The 23,382-nt window shown below is 66.6% G+C and overlaps 1 protein-coding gene across 2 annotated transcripts; it reads left to right on the forward strand.

Moving 5' to 3' along the window:
* The first annotated feature begins 1,313 nt into the window (after positions 1 to 1,313).
* On the forward strand, positions 1,314 to 23,080 carry ECEL1 (endothelin converting enzyme like 1). 2 transcript variants are annotated; one of them, XM_075003735.1, is made up of 17 exons: positions 1,314 to 2,069; positions 9,952 to 10,020; positions 11,023 to 11,133; positions 11,839 to 11,931; positions 12,245 to 12,369; positions 15,198 to 15,420; positions 16,110 to 16,208; positions 16,627 to 16,701; positions 17,138 to 17,241; positions 18,041 to 18,099; positions 18,491 to 18,542; positions 19,032 to 19,099; positions 19,383 to 19,507; positions 20,573 to 20,638; positions 20,999 to 21,094; positions 22,073 to 22,149; positions 22,775 to 23,080. In XM_075003735.1, exons 1-17 carry the CDS (start codon positions 1,314 to 1,316, stop codon positions 22,872 to 22,874), a joined length of 2,298 nt encoding a protein of 765 aa, XP_074859836.1. In that variant the 3' UTR covers positions 22,875 to 23,080. The 2 variants fall into 2 exon arrangements, with proteins under 2 accessions (XP_074859836.1, XP_074859837.1); XM_075003736.1 differs by having other exon boundaries at positions 17,138 to 17,235.
* The last annotated feature ends 302 nt before the right edge of the window (positions 23,081 to 23,382 follow it).

The following is a 23,382-nucleotide window of genomic DNA, read 5'->3' on the forward strand; positions in this document are numbered from 1 at the left end:
GCCCGCTCCCGAGGCAGCCGAGAGCCGCTCGCCCACCGCATCCCCGGCCGCCGCCGCCGCCGCCGCCGCCGCCGCTCCGCCCGGTAAGAGCCGCCTTGCGCCCGCTGCCCGCGGCTCTGGGCCGCTCGCTGGAGGGTCCCGTCCCCCCCCGGGCTTGGCGCTGGAGGGTCCCGTCCCCCCCCGGGCTTGGCGCTGGAGGGTCCCGTCCCCCCCCGGGCCGCTCGCTGGAGGGTCCCGGTCCCCACACCGGGCTTGGCGCTGGAGGGTCCCGTCCCCCCCCGGGCTTGGCGCTGGAGGGTCCCGTCCCCCACCCCGGGCTTGGCGCTGGAGGGTCCCGTCCCCCCCCGGGCTTGGCGCTGGAGGGTCCCGCCCCCCCCGGGCTTGGCGCTGGAGGGTCCCGTCCCCCCCCTGGGCTTGGCGCTGGAGGGTCCCGTCCCCCCCCCGGGCCGAGCGCTGGAGGGTCCCGCCCCCCCCGGCGCTGCGTTGTCGCTGCGCTCCCGGGGCGGAGCGGGGCGGCTTTGCCGCCTGTAAGTTCAACTTCCCGGCTTTGCCGGCCGGGTGGCGGCGGCGCAGGGGCGGGGGCGGCGGGTCTGACCGGGCTGCTGGGCTGGGCCGTGCTGCCCCCTCCTCTGGGTACTAGGGGATTGGTCCCACCCTGCTGGACCCCCCAAGGGCCCCGCCCCACGACCCCCCCTCCCCGGCACCCATCCTCCCCCCAGCTCATTGCTCTGGGGAAGCCCCAGCCTCCTGCCTGCGGAAACCTGCCCCGGGGGGAAGATGCGGCTGCCGGGGGCCCCCCCCGCCCCCTTTGCCTGGTGCCCCTCCCTCCCCTGTCCCCGGCCCCCGCCCAGCACAGCCACAGCCACCGGCCCCCTCAGAGGCACCAAACCCGATTCCAAGTGGCCCTGTCCCTTCGGCCATGGCCCCCTCTGCCACAGTGACCCCCTCCCTGGGGTCCCCCCGCAGCAATGGCCCTTGGCCTGTGGCCTGCCCGCTGCCAGTGCCCGGCTGGTCGGGGCCAGGGCAGGGCGGGGGCGGGGCCGGGCGAGCGCCAGGCTCAGACGGGTTCTCCAGCTGGATAAAAGGACAGACCCTCCCTAGAGCCACAGGGCCGGGGGCCTGAGCCGGGGTGGGCAGGGAGCACGTGAGGCCTCACGGGAAGGTGGGAAGGGGAGGACACCCTCCCCAGTTCACCATCTCTCCCCTCCCCCCAGGGCTGGCTCGTGGGCGGGGGCTGCAGGAAGAGCCGGTGCCCGAGACATGAGCTGTCCCCTTGGGCAGCTGCCCTGAGCCCCTGCCCAGGAGCCGGCAGCATGGAGAAGACCTACTCGCTGACGGCCCACTACAACGAGTTCCAGGAGGTGAAGTACGCGGGCAAGTACAACAGCAGCACCCTGCCCAACGGCTTCACCCTCCAGCTGGGGGCCGGGCCCAAGAAGCCACGCCGGGGGCTGCCGCGCTGGAGCCGGCGGGAAATCTGCCTGCTCTCGGGGCTGGTCTTTGCGGCCGGGCTGTGCGTCATCCTGGGCTGCGTGCTGCTGCTCAAGTACCTGGCGGTAGAGCGCGCCGCCTACTGCCTGGAGGACTGCCAGGAGAAGAAAGCCTTCGCCAAGGCCTCCCATTTCATCAGCAGCAACATTGACCCCACCATCGACCCCTGCAAGGACTTCTACTCCTTCGCCTGCGGCAGCTGGCTGCACCGCCACAGCATCCCCGAGGACAAGCTCCACTACGGCATCATCGCCACCGTGGGTGAGCAAAACGAGGAGAAGCTCCAGCGGCTGCTCCGGCAGCCCATCCGCCGGGGCTCCCGGGCCTCGGCCGAGAGGAAGGTCAAGGAATTCTTCCGCTCCTGCCTCGACATGGGCGAGATCGACCGCCTGGGGCCACGGCCCATGCTGGAGGTGATCGAGGACTGTGGCGGCTGGGACGGGGCGGCTGTGGGGCGCCACGCCCCCTGGGACTTTAACGAGCTGCTCTACAAGACCCAAGGTGTCTACAGCACGGCTGTGCTCTTCTCCCTCACGGTCAGCCTGGATGACAGGAACTCTTCCCGCTACGTCATCCGGGTGAGTGAGCCCCTGCTGGGGAGGCTGGGCCTGGGGCACGCCCCCCCCCCAGCATCTCAGCACAGTTGCAGCTGGGCCGCCAGACGCTGAGGTCATGGGAGGTTTCCACCAAGTCCAGACTTGGGTGGGAGACCTCAAAGGAAGTTCTCCAGTGGTGCCACGGCAGGATGGGTGACTCTCCCAGGGGCGCTGTGATGATGCAGTGAGGGCCCCAGCATAGCATTAGGAGGTGCTGTGCTGCAGGGCACCAGATGGGTGGCCTTGTAGAGGGCACTCTCCCCTCAGTCAGGACTGACCCAATGGCCCAATGTGGCGATAGGGGGCACTGTGCTGCAGAGGCCCAGTCATAGCTGCTCCAGTGGGTTCAGGAAAGAGCCCATGACCCCGTCTGTGGGGGGAGTTAGCCCAGAACTGCTCCATGGATCGGGGGTGGGAAGGAGGGGAATTAGATCCCTAATAGTGCAGCACTCTGGATGTGGCGTGTTCTGACCTCCTGCCATCACCTGCCAAGGGAGAGGAGCTTGCACAAGGCAACTCTCCTTGGCTGTCACCCTGTGCTACTAACTGGGGCCCTACCACATTCACGGCCCGCTTTGGCCAGTGCCACACTGAGGGGCTATTACAAATCAAACACAGCATGGTTTCAGCTGTTTAAATCTGCGGTTTCAGAGTGGTGTGGTCCTAGGCCTCCTGACCCAGAAAGGGACAGGGTCAAAGGCTATTGATGGGGCTGTTGCGGTTCTGCTACCTTTGCTTCCGCACTGCTGCTAACGGCAGCACTGCCTGAAGAGTTGGGCAGCTGGACAGCAGCAGCTGCTGGCCGGGAGCCCAGCTCGGAAGGCAGAGCTGCCACCAGCAGCGCTGAAGTAAGGGTGGCTTGGGACAGTATCGCCAGCTTTACTTGGCAGCTGCTGACAGGGCTCTGCTTCAGGGCTGGGTGTTCAGCCAGCAGCCGCCGCTCTCCAGCTGCCCGGCTCAGAAGGCAGGACAGAAGCCGGGGTAACCATACTGTGACCCTCCCCAATAACCTTGGGGTCCCCCCAGCAAATCCCTTTTGGATCAGGACTCCCCATTTCCGAAAGGCTGGGCTCCCCGTGAAATCTGTACGCAAAGGACCAGGTTTCAGATCAGGGATGCGGGGGCAGATGTCACGATCTGTGACACGTTTCTCATGGCTGTGAATTTGATAGTGCCCTACTAATAACGCAGCTGCCAATGCCTATGCTTGAGCAGCGCCTACAGCCCGGCGGCACCAGGGACGCTCTATGCAGGGCTGAGGGAGCTCAGCCCCTCCAGCTGCCTGGGAATTTCCATGCACAACCCGTGAGAAGGCCCAAGGGAGCTCAGCAAAGCCTGAGCTCTTCCAGGCAGGCAGCATGGCTCTGCCGGTGCCCCCAAGCCCCGACCTGCAGCCCCCTGCTCTCCCAGGCTTTCCAGTCCTGCTCCTCTTGCTGGTCAGTCAGTGGCATTCAAAGATCAGCTGCTCCCACCCCAGACTCAGGTTGGTACCATGAATTGTCCCATGGTCTCCTTCCTGGACAAGCTGCCAGCCCTCTTCCCCAGCCCCCAAGCCCTGGGTCAGCCCCACAGGCTGCAGGTGGGAATGGCCAATGGTGACCATCCTGGCAGGAATGTTCACACTGTCAGATCAACACATGGCTCAGGCCTGCGTTTCAGAGGCGCCAGCCAATCAAACAGGAGACATGGGCCAGTGCATCTCCCTAAGGGTGTGAGGGGCGACAGCAGAGCCCCTGTGGGGGTGATAGTCCAGACCCCGGAGCCACTGTCCCCTGCAGCCTGAAGCTATGTCACCTGCATGCCATGAGATGGGCCCTGTGGATGTCCCATGCTGGGGTTGCTCTGCTGGTGCCCACACAGAGCCCTGAGGGGTCATCCCCACAGACATAGAGGAGCCCCAGCCCCGCAGACACAGATCAGGCCCAGCCCCACATACCAGCCTGCTACCCCCAGTTTCTCAACTCCAAACAACTTGGCTTGTCCATTAGGAAAGCGGAATGAACCAAGAAAGAACCAAAACAAAGTCTCAGATTCCAAGGCCAGAAGGGACCATTCTGATCATCTGCTCCTCCGATCTCCCCCCCGCGCTGCATCGCCCAGGCCAGAGAGCCGCTCCAGAACCCTAGAGCCCATTTTCCAGAAAGAAACCTCCTGTCTGGATTTAAAATGGCCAGCAGTGGAGAATGCGCCACCTCCCCTGGTAAATTGTTCCACAGCCCATGGTCAAGCTCTCCTGGGTGGCTCCCGGCAAGGCTGAAATCCAAAGAGCCTGAGCCCCAGCACACAACTGCTCCATGGCTCGTAGGGCCTTGCTCAGACGGGAGCGGGAACTGCCGTTGGGGTGTATCGGAACACAACTGGGGTCACCCTGGGCTTCACAGCTCCCCACTGGCCGCTGTGAGCGTAGGGCCTCTGACACACAAGGACCGTTCCAGTTCGGCCCAGCAGAGGGCAGTGCGGACACATGCTCAGCCCTGCCTGGCAATAGCTCGGTCTCTGGCTCCCCCGACTGGTCTCCCCGACTGCAGAAGGACCGCCCTGGATTGGTGCAAACGGGATCAGAACCCGGCCCGGCCCAGCTGCATGCGAATCAGGGGGCTCAGACCCGAGGCGGGGAGAAGCTGACGACGCTGGGTCCTTGGCGTGGGAGGGGGGATCAGGACGTCAGGCCTTGCCCAGGCAGCATGTGCTGGCAGAAGTGGGGCATCAAGAGTGCCTGGGGTCAGCTGGGGGAAAGGGCAAGCTGGCAGGGGTGGGAGCCTCGCCCGAGCTGAGGGTAGGAAGCGCAGGGCTGGAATAGTGGATGGGGCGGGGGGAGGCCTGTGGTTCAGGAGGGAGGGACATTCCCTGTGCCCTCCCCATCCCCTGCTCTTCCCCAGGCTTTCCCCTTCCCGGGAGCACCGGTGAGGAAGGCGCCCACCTGTGTGAATTAGCAGCTCTGAACTATAGCACATAAATGGAATCAGCCAGAGTGGCCACCCCCTGCCCACCTCCGCAGCCACTGCCCGGTGCTGGGCTCCCAGCAGCAGCAGGAGCCGGGGGCTGCTTCAGACACAGGCGGCTCTATTCCCCGGTGACTGGTTCCCCTCTGTGGCTGCCGGCCGTGCAGGCGGAGAGGATCCAGGCCTGCCTGGTCGCCGGCTCCCCGTTCCCACCCCACCCCGTTCTCGCCGAATGAGCTTGGAAAACGAAATAGCAAGTGCGAGTCGGTGCCGATTGCCTGCTTGGACGCAGCCACGGCTCGTGGGACTCCGGGCTCGGCAAGTGGCCTTTATTTGCATAGCCGTGCCGGGCTCCATGCCGACCGAGAAGAAGCTTTTATACCCGAGTTAATATGACTTAGACAGGAGGGGACCTCAGGAAAGGCAATTTCCTTCCGAGTAATTGCAGTGCTTAGCAAAGCAGCGGGGCAGGCGAGCTGCCAAGCGACCGGCAGCGCTGCGTGTGCAGAGGAGAAGGCGGGAGTGCACGCGGGGGGGGGCGTGTCTGTGGGTGCATGGGAGGGGTCTCCTCTCCCACAGCCTGGGTGCGAGAGAAGCTGTGTGCGGTCACGCGTGTGCACGCTGGGGAGTGAGGGGCAGAGCGCTGTGCGTGTGCCGGGACGTGTGTGCACACAGGCATGTGTGGGTGTTCGGGGCATGCCTATGTGCATACTGTGGCGGTGAGAGGCTGCCTGCTGGGTGGATGCCTGTGAGGGGAGTGTGTGTGCGTGCACAGTTGGGTGCATGTGCACCATGGAGGGGTGGGTGTGTGGACACTGGGTACGTGTGGACACTGGGTGTGTTTGTGTGTGTGTGTGCACAGTGGAGGGATGAGTGTGCACACTGGAGGGGTGTGTGTGCACACTGGGTGGGTGTGGACATGGTGTGGGTGGGTGTGTGCACACTGGAGGGGTGTGTGGACACTGGATGTGTATGCGTGTGCACACTGGAGGGGTGGGTGTGTGCACACTGTGTGTGTGTGGACACTGGGTGTGCATGTGTGTGCACACTGGAGGCATGTGTGTGCACACTGGGTGTGTGGACACTGGGTGTGTATGCGTGAGCACACTGGAGGGCATGTGTGCATGCTGGGTGCATGTGTGCAGACTGGGGGAACATGCACGCATCGGTGGCAGGGCCGTGTGGGGGAGTGCACACAGGTGTGCACGAGCACGTGAGCATGCTGTGTGAGCGGGTGTGCACGGCAGGGATGGCCGTGAGTGCCAGTGTGCCTGTGTCTGGGCGAGGGGCCCGTGGGCGGGGATGTGCACTCTGGGGGAAGAGCGAAGTGTGAGCATGCCGGGGAAGCAGACGAGTGTGACTGTTTTCATGTGTGCCCCTTGCACAACTCTGCCCTGGCTCTAGGGGCTGCCGCCTGCTCCGGGGAGTTTATGGCCCTCCAGCATGCACATGCATCCCCCGTGTGTGCACACAAATACACCCAGTGTCCACACACACACACACACACACACACACACACACACACACACACACACGCCCCTCCGGTGGGCATGGCCAGCGCAGACAAAGGACCCTGGCTCAGACCAGAGCTCCCTCTTCCCTCTGTGCCCACCCTGGGGCCTCCCCTTGCTGCAGGGAGGCTGCGCTGCTCACTCGGGGCGGGGTGAGCAGTACAGGCCCCAGAGCTCTGCCCCTGCCCCCCGCCCCACGGCTGTGCCAGCCCATGCAGTGTGGAGAACAAGCCAGGAGAGGCTGAGCGAGGCGGCTGCCTCTAACCACCAGCTGAGGCCACCCCCGCCCCTGCCTGGGCACTGAGCAGCTTGCAGAGGCTTTGCCGGGAGCGCGGGGGTTGGGGGTGTTCCAGGAGAAGGGGTGTGTTGGGGGGAGCTGGCCCCGTGGGATTGCAGCGGGGCTGGGGGCTGAGCACTGGGCTGTTGTGATGCGAGAGTGCAAGGCCCCTCCAGTGGGCACCGCTGGCGCAGGCGGTAAGGACCCACTGGCCCCAGCTCTGGGGGGCGCTGTTGGAGCTGATGGTGCAGACGAGGGGTAGGCTCAGGCCAGGTGGGGGGAGGGGGTCTGCTCTCCCCGGCATATGGGTAACTAACAGCAGTCCGGTGCCAACCATCCCCCCCACCCCGCCACGCCGGAGAAGGGCCATATCTGCTTGTGTGGCCCCCCCGACCCTTCCAGCTGCTGCCCAGCAGACTGGCAGCCTGTGCCAAGCACACTGGGGGAGGGACCATTTAAAGGCCCAGGCTCGGGGGTATCGCTGGGCCGGGGCAGCCTCAGTCTATGTGGCAGAGCCACCTGAGAGGGGAACCGCCCCCGCCAGCTGTGGGGGGAAGCTGACTGCAGCCGAGATGTGGGGCTTGGCTTAGGGGGTGCTGTGTGCCCTTGGTGGGGACAGGACAGGCAGCCCACTATGCCTAGCTGCTCAGGCCCCGAACGGGGTCGAAAAACAGGCTGCACACTGCCTCCCCGTTACTATCGGGGCTATGGGAGCCCTACAGATTCGGGCCCTGGGATGGGCACAGCAGAAACGCACACAGCGAGCAGGGGACCGTGCCGTCCCCTGTGAGTTCATGTGCTAAACAGGATACATAGGGGGAAACTGAGGCACAGGAGGGGGTGACTGCTGGGAACAGCGGCCGGGTCTCCTGACTCCCAGCCCAGCCAGCTACTGAAAGAGTTTTGCTCCCTCCCCGCTAATTAATAACTCCTGAACTTCAAATGATTCCACTGTCCCCCCCGGCCAGGGACTTTCAGAGCCCAGCAGGGTTGGGGTGAGTGCAACCCACACCAGGAGACGCAGGGCTGGGGAGCCTTTCTCAGTATTACAAGCTTCCCAGCACCTGACAACTCCAGAGCCCTTGGGCAGCCTCTGGTGATGCGGCCAGCTCTGGGGAGCAGGCAGGCAGAAGCCCACACGCAGTACCATAGAATCCCCTACCCCCATGAGCCCTGCCAGGGACTTGTCCGAGCTCCCCAGCCATGCGCGGTAACCTGCCGACTTAGAAGTGGCGAGCTGAGAACCAGGAGCTCCGGAAAGCTCAGCTGACGCCCCCTCTGCCCCAAGGTGCCCCTTCCCAGCCCCTCCCCAGGCCGGCGAGGTCAGAAGGGTCAGGCCGGCCCAATGGGATAGATTCATTCTTTCAGTGCAGCTGCTTCTTCCCGCAATCGATGGCTTCATGGCAGCGGCATTAGCCGATTGCTTCTCGCTGGGGGTGCCTCGCCTTTGAGAAATGGCCGTGGCCGGGTGGTGGATAACAGGGCTGGGCTGGGGGCCTCGCTGGGGCAGAGCTGGCCAGCCAGGGCCCCTCCCCAGGGCAGTTTGCCCCACTGCATCATCAGCACACTGGGATCCACCCAGACCTTGGGGTTACCAGGCAGGTGAAAACTCCGCCTGTCACTGGCACAAAGGGCTGGCAGGACGGGGGGACGGGAGTGTGGCACCAGCCTGGGGCACGTTCCCGACACAGCGGGCAGGTGAGGGGGTGGCATGAGCCAAGGGGCCCGGTGGGTAAAGGGCCTGGCAGTTCAGCCAGGCTGGGACGAGCTGTGGATAAAGTGCCCAGCACAGGATGGGGACGTCCGGTCCTGAGCCGGGTCTATTCACTCAACCCCAGTGTGCTGAGGCAGGGGCTTGGTGCAACGGGAACACGGCTTCTTTTTATAGGGCTGGGTAGCTGTAACTGGGGTGCAGCTAGTGCTCCAGGGGGCTGGCCTGTGCCCGGTGGGTGGCTGGGATGGTCAGACTGTCACCACAGACTGGCTGGGGGGGGCAGTCCATTGCCATGGGGTGCCGGGGGGGCCAGGCTGAAACCTCAGGGTGGCTGGGGGAGCAGTCCGTTGCCATGGGGTGCTTGGGGGCTGGGCTGTCGCTGCAAGGTGGCTGGGGGGGTGGTCCATTGCCATGGGGTGCCGGGCTGTCATTGCAGGTGTCTGGGGGGGGGGCAGTCCATTGCCATGGGGTGCTGGGGGGCCGGGCTGTCATTGCAGGTGTCTGGGGGGGGGGTGGTCCATTGCCATGGGGTGCCAGGGGGCTGGGCTGTCATTGCAGGTGTCTGGGGGGGGCGGTCCATTGCCATGGGGTGCCAGGGGGCTGGGCTGTCATTGTAGGTGTCGGGGGGGGTGCGGTCCATTGCCATGGGGTGCTGGGGGCCGGGCTGTCATTGCAGGTGTCTGGAGGGGGGTGGTCCATTGCCATGGGGTGCCAGGGGGCCGGGCTGTCATTGCAGGTGTCTGGGGGGGGCGGTCCATTGCCATGGGGTGCCAGGGGGCCGGGCTGTCATTGCAGTGTCTGGAGGGGGGCGGTCCATTGCCATGGGGTGCTAGGGGGCCGGGCTGTCATTGCAGGTGTCTGGAGGGGGGCGGTCCATTGCCATGGGGTGCTGGGGGCTGGGCTGTCATTGCAGGTGTCTGGGGGGGGGCGGTCCATTGCCATGGCATGCTGGGGGGCCGGATTCCAGCCTGTGCTGTGCAGAGAAGCACTCAGAGGCAGGAGACACCGCCGGGCCCCACTCGCTGTGCTGGAAGAGCTGACCAGAGGGAAGGACCCAGGAGGGCTGATGTGGGACCAGTGCTAGGGAGAGCCCCCCCCGCACCTTGCCTGGACTGGGGTGCAAGGTGTGGGGGTTGGCTGGAGCCAGGCACAGCACAGGGCTCCAGAGCACACAGCAGGGACCCCCCCATATTAAATCTCCCTAGAAGACCCCTGCCCCAGGCACAGCACAGCCCCCTCACCTGTCCCCCTTGCAGGGGACCCCTGGTGACATACACCCCAACCCTGAGCTCCCACACGACCGAGCCCCCCCCGGTGCCTTAGCCAGGAGGGATGGGGCCCCAGCCTGCCCTCAGCACTGCAAGGCCGGGGCTAGTGGGCCCTGGCTGGGCACAGACCCGGCTTCTCTGCTCTGCCGCAGATTGACCAGGACGGGCTGACGCTGCCCGAGCGAACCCTGTACCTGGGGCAGGATGAGGAGAGCGAGAAGGTGAGGGGGCAGCCGGAGCGACTGGAGAGGGACGTGGCACGTTGGAGAGGGCAGTCCTGGCGGTGTGGGGTGGCAGCGTAGGAGGAGGTGTGGGTGGTTGGGGGGCATAGGGAGAGATGTGAGGTGGCAGCATAGGGGGAGATGTGGGGTGGCGGGGTGGGGGCGTACAGGGAGGTGTGGGGTGGCCCGGGGTGTGCATGTGCAGGGAGGGATGGGGGTCAGAGGGGAGGCAGCAGGTGAGGAGTTGGGGGGAAAGGTAGGGGGTTAGTGGGAGGCAGCTGGTGAGGTGTAGGTGGGTAGTGTGGGGTGGTAGGATGGGGGTGTAAGGGAGGTGTGGGGCTCAGCGAGGCAGCAGGCAGGGTGAGGGGGTCTGTGGGGTGGGGGGAGGTAGCAGGTGGGGGGGGTGTTGCTGTGTTGAGGGCTGTACACCCGGCACTCACCCACCTGCCCAGCCACGAATTCTGCTCCTGGCCCCAAACCAGCCACCCCCCAAGCTCCCACCCCCACCAGCTCCCAGCCCCCTCCCTGCTCCCACCCCCCGCCCAGCTCCCAGGCAGGCTGGGCTGCACGCCTTGCTACGCTGGCCTGGCCTGGCCGTGCTGCCTGCGGGGCGGCCGGGCACGGCGCTGCTGGGCACGTTCGCACCACTCTCTCGTGAAACGAGCTGGGTCTGCAGGGGGGCGCTGTGCCAGCTCTGCCCACAGCAGCTCCGATTGGCTGCTCATCCCCAGGGGGCGGGCTAGCAGGGCAGGCAGCCAATGAGACGATGCAAAGGGTTGACGCCTCTGCAGCAAAGAGGCTGAAATCCTGTCACCAGCAAAACCTCGCCAGAGGGCGGGGGACCCAGTGGGCCCTGCCCCTGAGTCACCTTCAGTGCCCCCCCCCCGGCCTGCCCCCTCCCTCTGGCCAGGCCTGACCAAGACCCTAGATCCCCCAGCCAAGGGGGCAGCTGCCAGCGGGGGATGCTGCACCCACTGAGCTGACCCTGCTCCCGGTGCCCAGATCCTGGCGGCGTACCGCCTCTTCATGGAGCGGCTGCTGGGCCTGCTGGGAGCTGAGAGCGTGGTGCAGAAAGCCAAGGAGATCCTGCAGCTGGAGCAGAGACTGGCCAACGTGAGTCCTTCCCAGCCCCCTGCGCAGCCCCAGGGCCTCTGGCTTGGTTGCCCCCCACAGCGCTGGGCTCTGGGTGGGGGGCGTTGCACAGGGCCGGGGAGGGAGGATCTTGGAGCACCAGTGACTCCTGGCTTGCAAGGGAGCAGCCCCTACAGCCGGTAGGAAGGGTGGGGTCCAGCCAGGGGACAGGGCCCTTGCATGGCTCAGCCCTTGGCAGGCTGGGCTGGACCCCGTGCTAGCACCATCCAGCATTGCTTGCCCGGCCTCCTGAAGCAGCAGGCTGCAGCCGGACGCCCCCAATGCAGTGGGAGGGTTCCCCAGGGGGGTCCCTGAGCGAGGAGGGGACACGCTGGAGCTGGGCAGGAGGGAGCTGGTGCTTGGAGCTCTGGGCTGACTGGCGAGTCCTTCCTGAAGGGCCAGCCACATGGCCCTGGGCACACCATCTCCCAGCGCTTGGTGCTGCTCTGGGGCTGGGCACAGCCGGGTAGGCAGACCCGTCCCTCCAGGGCTGTGGCGGGGAGCCCCCAGGGCAGCGAAGCCGCATGGCTTGCACCCGCTCCAGGGCACAGGGAGAGTGAGCCTGCGGGATGGGTGGGGGTGACTGTGAGCGCCCCAGGGCAGCATCCACCTCCACCATGCCATGGCTGGGGAGGAGCCAGTGTGGGGGGCGAGGGGGCCCAGCACTCACACCTCTGCCCTGCACAGATCACGGTCTCCGAGTACGACGACCTGCGCCGGGACATCAGCACCATGTACAACAAGGTGACGCTGGGGGATCTGCAGCGCATCACCCCCACCGTGAGTAGCCAGCGGGGGGACGGGCAGCCCAGACCCTGGGGTCGCCCCACCCCACCACCCGCTCCCCAGGGACAGGCTGTGCGAGGCACCTGCACTCCCTGGTGCCCAGATCAATGCCCCCTGGTTCTTCTCCCCGCCCCCGCGGCTCCCCCAAAGTCCATTCTGGGGGGCACAGTCTGCCCCAGGCAATGGCAGGGGGCACTCGTGTGAGAAAGCCCAGGCTGGATCACTGCCCGTGGGACCTGCAGGCAGCCCAGGGCGCTCTGGAGAAGGTGAGATCCCTCTGGCCATGGCACTCTCTCCCCGTCCCCAGCTGAAGTGGAAACCCCTGCTGGATCGGATCTTCCACGAGAACTTCTCCGAGGAGGAGGAAATCGTGCTGCTGGCCACCGACTACATGCAGAAGGTGTCGGAGCTCATCCGCAGCACGCCCAGCAGGTACCGGCCAGCGCGGGTGCGGTGGGCACCGCCGGCGGGCAGGGCTCTGCCAGAAACCTGGGCCCATGCGCTTCCTCCGGCTCCAGACACACAGGTGTAACGCAGGACGTTGTCTGGGTTAAATCAGGGCGAATCGCTTAGAGATGGGGCTACTTACAGCCTGAGACTGGGGGGCGTCCGCTACAGGGCACCAAACCAGTCACAAAGAGCACTAGGGTTGGGCACAGCGACGAACAGGACCCCTACGAGCCATTCCCTCAGAGACCCCCGTTCCCCTGTGCCACCATCAGCACCACTCCCTGGACAGGCGAGAGGCTATGAAAACCATTCGCACCAAATCCAAACAGGGTCTCCCAGTCCCAAAGGACCAGCCACATTCCCAGGTCAATGTATAACTCAGCTCTCACCCCAAAGCGCGCTGGGCCCGGCCTGTGCAATCCCAGCTCGAAAGGTTTATTCATAAGGAAGAAAGTTAAAGTTGCTAAAGGAAATCAGATACCTACACCAGCTGCAGAGTTCCCGCTGCAGGCCTCTGTGGTGGGGTTTGGGGTCCCCCAAGCTCTGCACCCTGTCCACAGGCAGGAGTGACTCTCACTCAGCAGAACAGCGGGTTTATTAGCCGACAGGACACAGCATCTTACAGAAGAGTCAGTGCAGCCGGCAGGGACAGCCAGTCCAACCCGTGCTGGGCAGAGGAGGCCCCGAGGGGCCCCTGGAGCCAGGGCCCTGCCCCCTCCTTTGTCTCTCTCTCCCAGCCCAGACTCACTGCTTCCCAACTCCCAGTTCCAATTCAGCCCCCTCCGGCTCCACCTCCCCCTTTGGCTGCAGCCCAGGTGGTGTCACCTGGTCGCCTGGGTTACCCTCAGCAGGAGCCCCACACCCTGTGTGAGCCCCACACGTACACACACGTATCCCCCACTGCATCACAGCCTCCGGCGGAGGGGAGGGATCCGCTGGCTCACATCACGTCTCTGGCGTACGCCCGCTGTTGGGGTGGGGCGTGGGTCCTTTGCTGCAGCTTCAGTTCATAGCAAAGGTTCTCCAGAGGCGAGAAGCCGGATTGAAGACGAATGGAGGCACCTCCAGGGCCCTCGATTTACCCTTGGCCATGTGGAGGGACGCCCATTGTTCCTGCTGGGGGCAAGTCGGTCCCAGGATGGAGTTTGTCACGTGGGCAGGTCACCTGGCCCGGCCTGACTCAGACCTTTGCAGGCAGCAGCCACCGCTGCCACGCTGCTCTGAACGTTCGCGGAGGAGCTCCTCAGACGTGGCTTGGCCCCGCCCAAGGGCCAGTGTCAGTCGGGTACTGCTGGTCCCTCGACTAGCAGCCCTGTCGCAGCAGGCCGGCCCAGGCGCCCGGTGAGGCCTCCCCGAAGCAAAGATCTGAAAGCCGAGCCCGGAGCCGCTGCTGCCAACGTCAGCTGCAAACCGAGACGGGCGCCCGCACGGCACAAGCCGGCCCAGCCAGACATGAGCTTTGCACAGCCCTGTCGCCGGGCCCCCTTCCTGCGGGACGCGGTGCCAACACGGAGCAGCGGTCGCTCTGTGTGTTTCTACCCGAATCCAACAACGTCACCGCAGGGCTCTGTGGGGACAGCAGGGTTCCAGGGCGCACTGGTCACGTCATGGGGAGTAGGGGCAGAGGAAAGCCCACCCCACCGGGGGCTGCTCCTTTGGACACTGACCAAGCTGCGGGCTTGTCTCCAGTGCCACTCCAGGCCTCACCAGGTCCATCATAGGGCAGAGAGGTGTGATTGGAGCCAGATCCCCTCGTGCTGGCTGCAGAGGGGGCAGATCCCAGCACTACTGCAGTACCCTCTGAAGAAGCCCCGTCCTGCCTGCTCAGGCTTCCTAGCACGCAGGCGGCGGGGAAGAGACCTTGGCGGCCTGGCCCAGGGGTGATGGGAGCTGGCCAGGGATTCCTACAGCAGAGCTTGGTGGGCACAGCTCGTTCTCAGCTCAGTCTCCTGGGCTCTCTGCCTTTGAGCGGCTCCCTGGCCAGAATCCATCTCCTGCAGACTGGACATCTCACTAATGGCCATTGATCTGCTGGGAGTCACCCGCCTTCGAATGCCAATGGGCTGCTGCAACTGTCTGCCAGCTGGGGGGGAGGGGGGACAGCCTGCAACCCCCCCAGCCCTGCCATGCTCCAGAGCCGCACTGCCCCATCCCGTAGCCCCTCCCCAGCACGACCAAAAGTGGGGTGAGGTCCCCCTCCCCTGAACAGTCCCAGGCTCTGTGCCCTCCCCCAACCACACCTGGGCATTTCTCTGCAGCATGGCAAGAGCTGCCCCCCCACAGGGCCCCACAGCTGCAGTGCCATGCACAGAAGGACCCCCCAGACATACCCAGCTACTAGCCAAGTACACGCCCGACCCCCTGAGAGACGCCCGCCAGCTCTCCCTTCCCCCCACCAGGCTCCTGGCCGTGGACACTGAGCGGAAAGCAGAATCTCCCAGCTAATAAAATACATTACAAATCTCCTGGGCAAACCAATTCATTACCCTGGCAATTCAGCCACACGCAGGGCACCCAGCCAGCCAACGTCTGGGCTGTTCCTTCAAGCTGCAGCTCAGGGAGCCAAGCTGGCAGGGCCCCCCCAGGGCTGGCCGCTCGCTGTCCCGTCTCTGGGCACACTGGCCAGCTGGGGTTGCTGGCAGAGCCTGGGGACCCCTGCAACCGGAGTTTGGAACGTTGCCACTTCCAACAAGGCGGGGTACCCCCGTTCTGCCCACCCCAACCTGCGGCCCACGAGGGGGGGGAGGAGGAGGAGGCTGGGGAGCTGTCGGCCTCCCAGCCCCAGCCTGGCCCCATCTCGCCCACCCCAGGGTCCTGCACAACTACATGCTGTGGCGCATTGTGGTGGTGCTGAGTGAGCACCTCTCCACGCCCTTCCGCGAGGCCATCCACGAGCTCTCCAGGGAGATGGAGGGCACCGAGAAGCAGCTGGAGCTGGACAAGCTGTGCCTGAGCCAGGCCAACAAGCACTTCAGCATGGCCCTGGGGGCCCTCTTTGTGGAGGAGTACTTCTCCTCCACCAGCAAGGCCAAGGTAGGCGCCTGCAGCTGCCTGCTGCCCGGCAGAGTTGAGGGGCTGGGAATCCCCATGGATCCATCCAGGCCAGGGAATCCCCACGGATCCATGTGGGATGGTGGGCTGGGAGTCCCCATTGATCCATCCAGGCCAGGGAATCCCCACGGATCCATGTGGGATGGCGGGCTGGGAATCCCCATTGATCCATCCAGGCCAGGGAACCCCCACAGATCTATCTGGGATGATGGGCTGTGAGTCCCCACTGATCCATCCAGACCAGGGAAAACCCCCATCCGTCTCGGTTGGGGGGGGCAGGAAATCCCTCCAGAATCCACTGGGGATGGGGGGCAAGGAACACCCCTGTGATCCATTTGGGATGAGGGGCAGGGAATCCATCTGGAGTAGGGGGCAAGGAATCTCCTTCCCAGAATCCATCTGGGCTTGGGGAGGGTGGCCAGGGAATCCCCCCAGGATCCATTGGGGCTGGGGGGCAGGGAACCCCCCAGTGACCCACACCTGGCCGTGAAACACCAGGAAAAGCAGCACATCGTCAGGCCAAACGCCCCGCGGCTGGACGGGCCCGGCCTGAACCCCAGCAGCCGTTGGGCGTGGCTTAAGCCTGTTGTGGGCATGGCAGCAATGGCCAAAGCAGCTGGGAGGGAGGGGTTGGTACCCGGGGGCCCTGGGACGGTGCTTGCTCTGAGCAGGTGCAGCAGCTGGTGGAGGACATTAAGCACACCCTGGATCAGCGGCTGGACGAGCTCGACTGGATGGATGAGGAGACCAGACGAGCGGCCAGAGCCAAGGTGAGGCGCCCAGGGGCGGACACCCATGGCGCGGTGCCCTGGAGCGCTCCCGGGGAGGTGGGGGCTGGAGCTCGGGCCATGAGAGGTGGCTCTGACCTGCATGGCCCCGCCAGCCCCAGTGCTGGCACCTTGGAGAGGGACGCTCAGGTGCTGGGCAGCCAACCCATAAAGGCCCAGCAGCCACGCAGAACGCAGCCTGCTCCGGGCTGCCTGGGCCCATCCACAGGCGCAGACACGGCCACAGGCCGGCACCTCCACGTGGCGGGTCTCCTCCCAGCCAGCAGTGGGGTGTCGTTGCATCCAGCAGGGGGCAGCGCTGTGTGCAGACGCAGCCCCTCCCCCAGCCGGGAGCTGGGACCACCCTGCAGCCCGGAGAGACGGGGGCGGGCTCGGACCGGGGCGTGTGCTCTCCTTGCAGCTCCAGTACATGATGGTGATGATCGGGTACCCGGACTTCCTGCTGAAGCCCGACGCCATCGACAAGGAGTACGAGGCGAGTGTGGGAGGAGCGGGCTGCACCGGCGGTCACGCTCCCGAGGGGGACCACCTGCCCCCCCTGCTGCAGCACCCTGCGCGGGCTGGGAGAGATGCACCCTGCCGCTCCTCTTCTCCTGCTCCAGCCAGCTGCCCTTGGCCTTCAGCTGAGCCATCTCCACACTCCTGGCCCCGGGCGCGCAGGCTGTGCTTTGCACATGCTCAGTGTGGGACAGGATGCTCCATCCATCCTGGGTCCTTGCCCTGGACCGTGCTGAGCCTGTATGCAGACCAGGGAGCCTCGGGGCTATCGCCAAGAACGGGCTGGACGCCGAATGGGAGGGGAGGTCCAAGCCCCAGTGCTCGCCCCCCTCTTGTGGCAGGGTGAAGGAGGGGAGTCCTGGGGAGCAGCCCCCGCCCCCTCCCCGCCTGACCTGGCCCTGTCCCCACTGCAGTTCGAGGTGCATGAGAAGACGTATTTCAGGAACATCCTCAATAGCATCAAGTTCAGCATCAAGCTCTCGGTGAAGAAGATCCGGCAGGAGGTGGACAAGTCTGCGTAGGTCCCCCTGGCCCAGGGCCGGCCTGTTGCCTCTCCAGGCGCAGTTTTGGGGACCCCCTTCCTCCGAGAACAGAGTCTGCCGAGGTCTGCAGGGAGCCCTCGCTGACGGGAGGGCCCCACAGCCTATGGGCACTGTCTGGGCTCTGGCCCAGCAGCCTGTGCCATGCACACTGCGTGCCCTGTCTGGTCAGCCCTAGGCTGCAAGTTCAAGCCCCACACAGCCGACTCAGTGTGCAACAACTGCATGCTCCAAGCTGGCTAATGCAGGGGGCTGTGTGCTGCAGAGCCAGGAGCCCCCTCGTCTGGGGGAGGCTGCTGCTGGGGCCCTGGGGTCCAGCCCCACACTGCTCTGCCCCCTGGAAATCGAGGGACCCCACAGCCAAGGCATTGCCTGAGGTGTGTGGCGACCTCTAGTGGCCCAGGTGAGCTCAGACGGGAAGCACCTCAACTTGTGCCTGTGGAGGGTGAGTGGAGCCCTGTCACCTGCAAGGTGCCTGGGCTGAGGTGGGGGTTCAGAGGCCAGACCTGAGTGAGGGGAGCTGCCCCCAGGGTGCCCACTTCCAGCGGCACGTGGCCCCAGGCTGACTCCTCACAGCAGAGGGGCTGTGCCGAGGCAGGCCAGGCTAGAGCCTGGTATGGTGCCACCCTGCGCGCATACAGCTGTGCCTTCACCCCTCACTGCCCGACACTCGCAGGGACGCCCCTGGGGGCTGGGGGTTAGCTCTGCCGAGAATCCAGCGGCACCAGCACCCCAGGCCCTGGGGCTGAGCTCGGTATCTCTGCTGTCTCCCTGCAGGTGGCTGCTCCCCCCCCAGGCTCTGAATGCCTACTACCTGCCCAACAAGAACCAGATGGGTAGGTCTGCCCCTGCCACACAGGAGGGGGAGCCTGGGGGTGTTAGAGCAGTGAAGCGGGGGTGGGGCTGGGGAAGGAGGAGCAGGGCGGGGATAGCAGGGGCTGAGGGTCAGGACTGGGGGGCGTCAGTGCCTTGCAGGGCTGGGGTTGCAGCGCCCTGTGGGTTGGGAGCAAGGGGCAGTGGCAGGGCTGGGGCAGGGGCGGGATGGAGTGCAGTGCCTCAGGGAGTCTCCCTTGTTCCAGGTTGCAGGGGCTGACCCCCGCCCTGGTGAGTTTGGGTCCCAGGAGCCCTGAGTGCCTGGCGGGGGGCAGGGGTTGGGGGGCTCACTGGGGTCCTGCCCTGCCCCAGGGAGGGGCTCACTCCCCATAACACACCCTCGTCTCCCTACAGTGTTCCCAGCCGGGATCCTCCAGCCCACGCTCTATGACCCTGAGTTCCCCCAGTGAGTACAGGGGCAGGGTTGGGCGGGCCCTGGGTGTCCTCTCTGGGGCAGGACAAGCGAGGGATAAACCAGGCCTTGCCCTGGGCAGGCTGAGGCGGGGAGCCATGTGCCTTGGGGCCAGCCTGGCTGCTCCTGCCCTGGGGCTGGGCCCCACAAACCCCACTGGGTTCAGGGCTAAGAAGGGGCCAAGCAGGTCAGGGTCAGGCCAGGACAGGGAGCACCCAGGGTGGCTGGGGAGGATCCCAGCCTGGGGTGAAGCAGCCAGCAGAGCTGTCTGGAGTCAAAGCCTGCAGGGCCACAGACCTGCAGACTCCCAGCAGGTCATACCCACTCCAGCTGCCTGGCCACCTTCCCGGGCCCTTCCACCCAGTCGCTGCTACTGCAGCCATGTCTGGGGGGGCTCAGCTCCCCCATTACTAAGGGGCTGTATCTGTGGGGGCTCAGCTCCCCCATTACTGATGGCCGTGTCTTGTCCCCTCCTGCCCAAAGGTCCCTGAACTACGGTGGAATCGGCACCATCATTGGGCACGAGCTGACCCACGGCTACGACGACTGGGGTGAGCTGCTGAGATGGGTGCCAGCCTGGACACCCCACAGCTGCCTGGGGACAGGGCTCGCCTGGGGTGACGGTGATGCCAGGGGGCGGCCGCATGGGGTGAGCCCAGCTGCCTGGCATCTCTGGCTGGTGCAGGAGCAGTGCCTGGCCTTGGCCTGACCTGTGCTACAGGGGCCGGGCAGCCAGTCGCTGCAGGGGTGGGGAAGGGCAGGTGGCCTGGAGGGGGGTTCCACCCGGACTCCTGGGTCCAGTCCCATCTCGCCACCTGTGTGCTGTGCCCGCAGGGGGGCAGTACGATCGCCACGGCAACCTGGTGCACTGGTGGACGGAGGCCTCCTACAGCAAGTTCCTGAAGAAGGCCCAATGCATCGTCAACCTTTACGACAACTTCACCGTCTACAACCAGCGGGTGAGCCGGGCGCCCTGGCCGGGGGGGGGTCCCTCGCTGCTGGGGGCCGGGGGAGCTGGCCTGGGCCCAGGGACCGTTCAGTGCTGGGGGTTTCGCCTGGGCCCGGGGCTGGGGGAATTGCCTGCAGGGGGTCCCTTAATTTTTTCCATCCGCGGGCAGAATAAATTTTGTCGCCAGCACCGAGTCAGCTGGGCGGCACCTGGATCTCTCCTGGGTGGCCGCCCGCGTGCTCGGCTTCCAGGGAAGCCTGGCTGAGCCTGAGCCTGAGCCTGGGGCACGTCCACCCCAGGGCTCGCCCAGTGCCTTCCTCTTCCGGCGCTGTGTTAGAAGGGCCCTGCTCAGAACCGGAGCCTGAGCCACAGGCCCCAGCAACCTGAGCTGGGTGGGGACCAGCCAGAGCTGGGGCGTGGCGGGGGGGTGCAGAGAAAGGCCAGGGTCTGTGGGGGTGGGAGGGGGAACGGATGGTGGGACAGCCACAGCCGCGGGGGGGGGGGGTGGGCAGGTGGGGAACAGCCAGAGGCAGGGGGGCGGGCAGGGAACAGCCAGAGCGGGGGGGGGGCAGGGAACAGCCAGAGCTGGGTGGGGGCAGACGGAGAACAGCCAGAGTGGGGGGGGCAGGGAACAGCCAGAGCGGGGGCGTGGGGCGGGGGGGGTGCAGAGAAAGGCCAGGGTCTGTGGGGGTGGGGGTGGGAGGGGGAACGGATGGTGGGACAGCCACAGCCGCGGGGGGTGGGTGGGCAGGTGGGGAACAGCCAGAGGCAGGGGGGTGGGCAGGGAACAGCCAGAGCGGGGGTGCAGGGGGGGGTCGGCTGGTGAGCAGCCCTTGGCACAGCGACTGGAAGGGGCAGTTCCCCGTCCGTGCGGCAGACGGGGCAGTACCGGTGCCGGGGGGGGGGGGGGGGCGGGTGCCGGCTCCCGGTGCTGCAGCCCCCAGTGCCCCTCCACCACACTGCCGCAGGCGGCACCCGGGCACCGATCCAGCCGTCCCCCCCCATGGGAGCCCAGGCTGGCCTGGTGGGGCCGGTGCCCTGGGCCGGTCTGTGTGAGCTGCTGCTTTCCCCACAGGTGAACGGGAAGCACACGCTCGGGGAGAACATCGCGGACATGGGGGGGCTCAAACTGGCCTACTATGTAAGTGGGGGAGGCAGCCCCCCCCCGGCAGGGAGAAGGGCCACGGCTCAGCCAATGGGGGTCTGGGAGGCAGCGACCCCACGCGGGTGGGCAGGAGGCCTGAGGGCAACGGCCGGGCCGGGGGGACGTTGGGGCAGAAGTTGAGGGGGAGGTTGTACTGGTGTTACTTTAGGGGACCTCCGGCCCAGCCAGCCCTGGAGCTGTGGGGCCCCTGGCTGCCCCCTGCCTCAGCTGGGAGAGACCCTGCCCCGGCAGACCCCTCACCCCACGCTGCACAGGGCCCAGCTGGAAAGCAACCAGGGAGGGAAAGGGGGGAGCAGGGGTGGGGCACCCCACACTGAGGGACCCCGCGTTTTGCAGGCCTATCAGAAGTGGGTGCGGGAGCATGGACCAGAGCATCCCCTGCACCGCCTGAAATACACCCACGACCAGCTCTTCTTCATTGCCTTCGCCCAGGTGAGGGGCCGGACCGCCCAGTGCCACCGCCTACTGCCTCCACCTGCCCGTGCCCCTCACGCCCGACCTGCAGCCCCCTGCCAGCCGGCCCTGGGCACCCCACACCCAGCCCTGCCCGTGCCCCTCACGCCCGACCTGCAGCCCCCTGCCAGCCGGCCTTGGGCACCCCACACCCAGCCCTGCCCGTGCCCCTCACGCCCGACCTGCAGCCCCCTGCCAGCCAGCCCTGGGCAACCCACAGCCAGCCCTGCCAGTGCCCCTCATGCCCAACCTGCAGCCCCCTGCCAGCTAGCCCTGGGCAACCCACACCCAGCCCTGCCAGTGCCCCTCACGCCCGACCTGCAGCCCCCGGCCAGCCAGCCCTGGGCACCCCACACCCAGCCCTGCCCGTGCCCCTCACGCCCAACCTGCAGCCCCCTGCCAGCCGGCCCTGGGCCCCACACCCAGCCCTGCCCGTGCCCCTCACGCCCAACCTGCCGCCCCCTGCCAGCCAGCCCTGGGCACCCCACACCCAGCCCTGCCAGTGCCCCTCACGCCCGACCTGCAGCCCCCTGCCAGCCGGCCCTGGGCCCCACACCCAGCCCTGCCAGTGCCCCTCACGCCCAACCTGGAGCCCCCTGCCAGCCGGCCCTGGGCCCCACACCCAGCCCTGCCAGTGCCCCTCACGCCCAACCTGGAGCCCCCTGCCAGCCTGGCCTTGTGTGTCTCCTGAGCAGAAGTGACATGGGGCTGTAGTGCACAGGGGCATGGGGTTAGATGGGGATAATGCCCCCACTCACAAGGCTGGGCCAACCCCCTTGTTGCACCCGTGGCCGCATTCTCTGGTCACACCGCCTCAGCCAGGCCACGGTTCCCAGCCATGGGCCTGCTGGCGTGGGGGCCCAGGCAGCTGGTGGGAAGCGGCCCGTTCCTCTGGGGGCCTGGTGCCCCGGCCACGGTCACGGCCACGGCCCTCCCTGCGTCCTTTCCCACCTGCAGAACTGGTGCATCAAGAGGCGCTCGCAGTCCATCTACCTGCAGGTGCTGACGGACAAGCACGCCCCGGAGCATTACAGGTACCGAGGGCTGCCCACAGCTCCATCTCTGCTCTGGCCTCTGCCTCAGGACCCCCAGGCTCCGCTTGTGGTTGAGCTGGAAGCTTCGGCTCCCCTGGGCTGGGCCCTGCTCCGGCTGGGGCTTGAATAGCCCCGAGCTCCAGGTCCGAGCAGCCAGCCGAGCAGGCGCCGGGAGCACGGGCTGGGGGCCGGGCAGGTGACGCAGCGGCCGTGGGTGTCCTCCCGGGGGCAGGACAAGCGAGGGAGAAACCAGGCCTTGCCCTGAGCAGGCTGAGCAGGGGAGCCGTGTGCTCTGGGGCCAGCCTGGCTGCTCCTGCCCTGGGGCTGGGCCCCACAAACCCCACTGGGTTAGGGGCTAGGAAGGGGCCAAGCAGGTCAGGGTGAAGGCCCGTGGGGTGGGAGTGAGGGCCCTGGCTGGGGCACAGGCCAGGCCAGCAGAGACAGCACCAGCTGGCAGCCCAGAGCGCCTGGGGGGCTGGTTCCCCCCGCCCAGCCCTTCGTCCTGGCTGCCCCTCCAGCAGTGGGTGGCTCCTCCCCACCGTCCGCAAGCCAGGGGCTGGGGGTTAACATGGGCACTGCCCTCTCCTGGCAGCCCCCACGCACTGAGCCTGTCTCCTCTCCCCAGGGTGCTGGGCAGCGTCTCCCAGTTTGAGGAGTTTGGCCGGGTCTTCCACTGCCCCAAGGACTCGCCGATGAATCCGGCTCACAAGTGCTCCGTGTGGTGAGCGCCGGTGCCCCGGCCCTGCGCCTGTCCGAGCCCGTTGCTTCTCCGCCCGTCTGCCCCTAAGCCAGGCTCCAGGACAGCCTCCTGGCCCCTCTGCGACAGCGGGGCTGGCAGGGGCACACAGGCAGAGGGGCCGACACAGTGGAGAGGCGCCTTTGGCCAGCTGGGAAGCGACTGACTGGGGCCCCCCAGCCCGGGGGTGTTGTGCCTTCACCCCTAGGCCTCGGAGCCAGCCCTCCCACCCTGCCTGCTCCTGTGGTGTTCCACGGGGGGGGGGGGGTGTCCCCAAAACCCCTTTGCAGGGCTGGGGGTGGGACCAGACAGGGCGGGCAAGGGGTGGGCCCACTGCCCTCGTGCAGGGTTACAGGGCACCAGCACTGCTCTGAACTCACAGCCAGGCACAGGGGCCCGATCCCAGGGCACCCCGGGGCGGCAGGGCTGGGCTGGGAGGTCCCAGGGAGCCAGGCGAGGGAGCTACCCCCTTGCCCCTCAGAGAGACCCAGCGTGAC

This window comes from Carettochelys insculpta, chromosome 10 (assembly GCF_033958435.1).
Source record: "Carettochelys insculpta isolate YL-2023 chromosome 10, ASM3395843v1, whole genome shotgun sequence".
In the NCBI taxonomy this organism is placed as follows: domain Eukaryota; kingdom Metazoa; phylum Chordata; order Testudines; family Carettochelyidae; genus Carettochelys; species Carettochelys insculpta.

Coding starts and splice junctions, on each gene's coding strand:
- ECEL1 (XM_075003735.1), top strand. CDS start 1,314: ATGGAGAAGACCTACTCGCTGACGGCCCACTACAACGAGTTCCAGGAG. Junction 11,932..12,244: donor TGCAGCGCATCACCCCCACC/GTGAGTAGCCAG, acceptor CCCCGTCCCCAG/CTGAAGTGGAAACCCCTGCT. Junction 15,421..16,109: donor CCTCCACCAGCAAGGCCAAG/GTAGGCGCCTGC, acceptor TGCTCTGAGCAG/GTGCAGCAGCTGGTGGAGGA.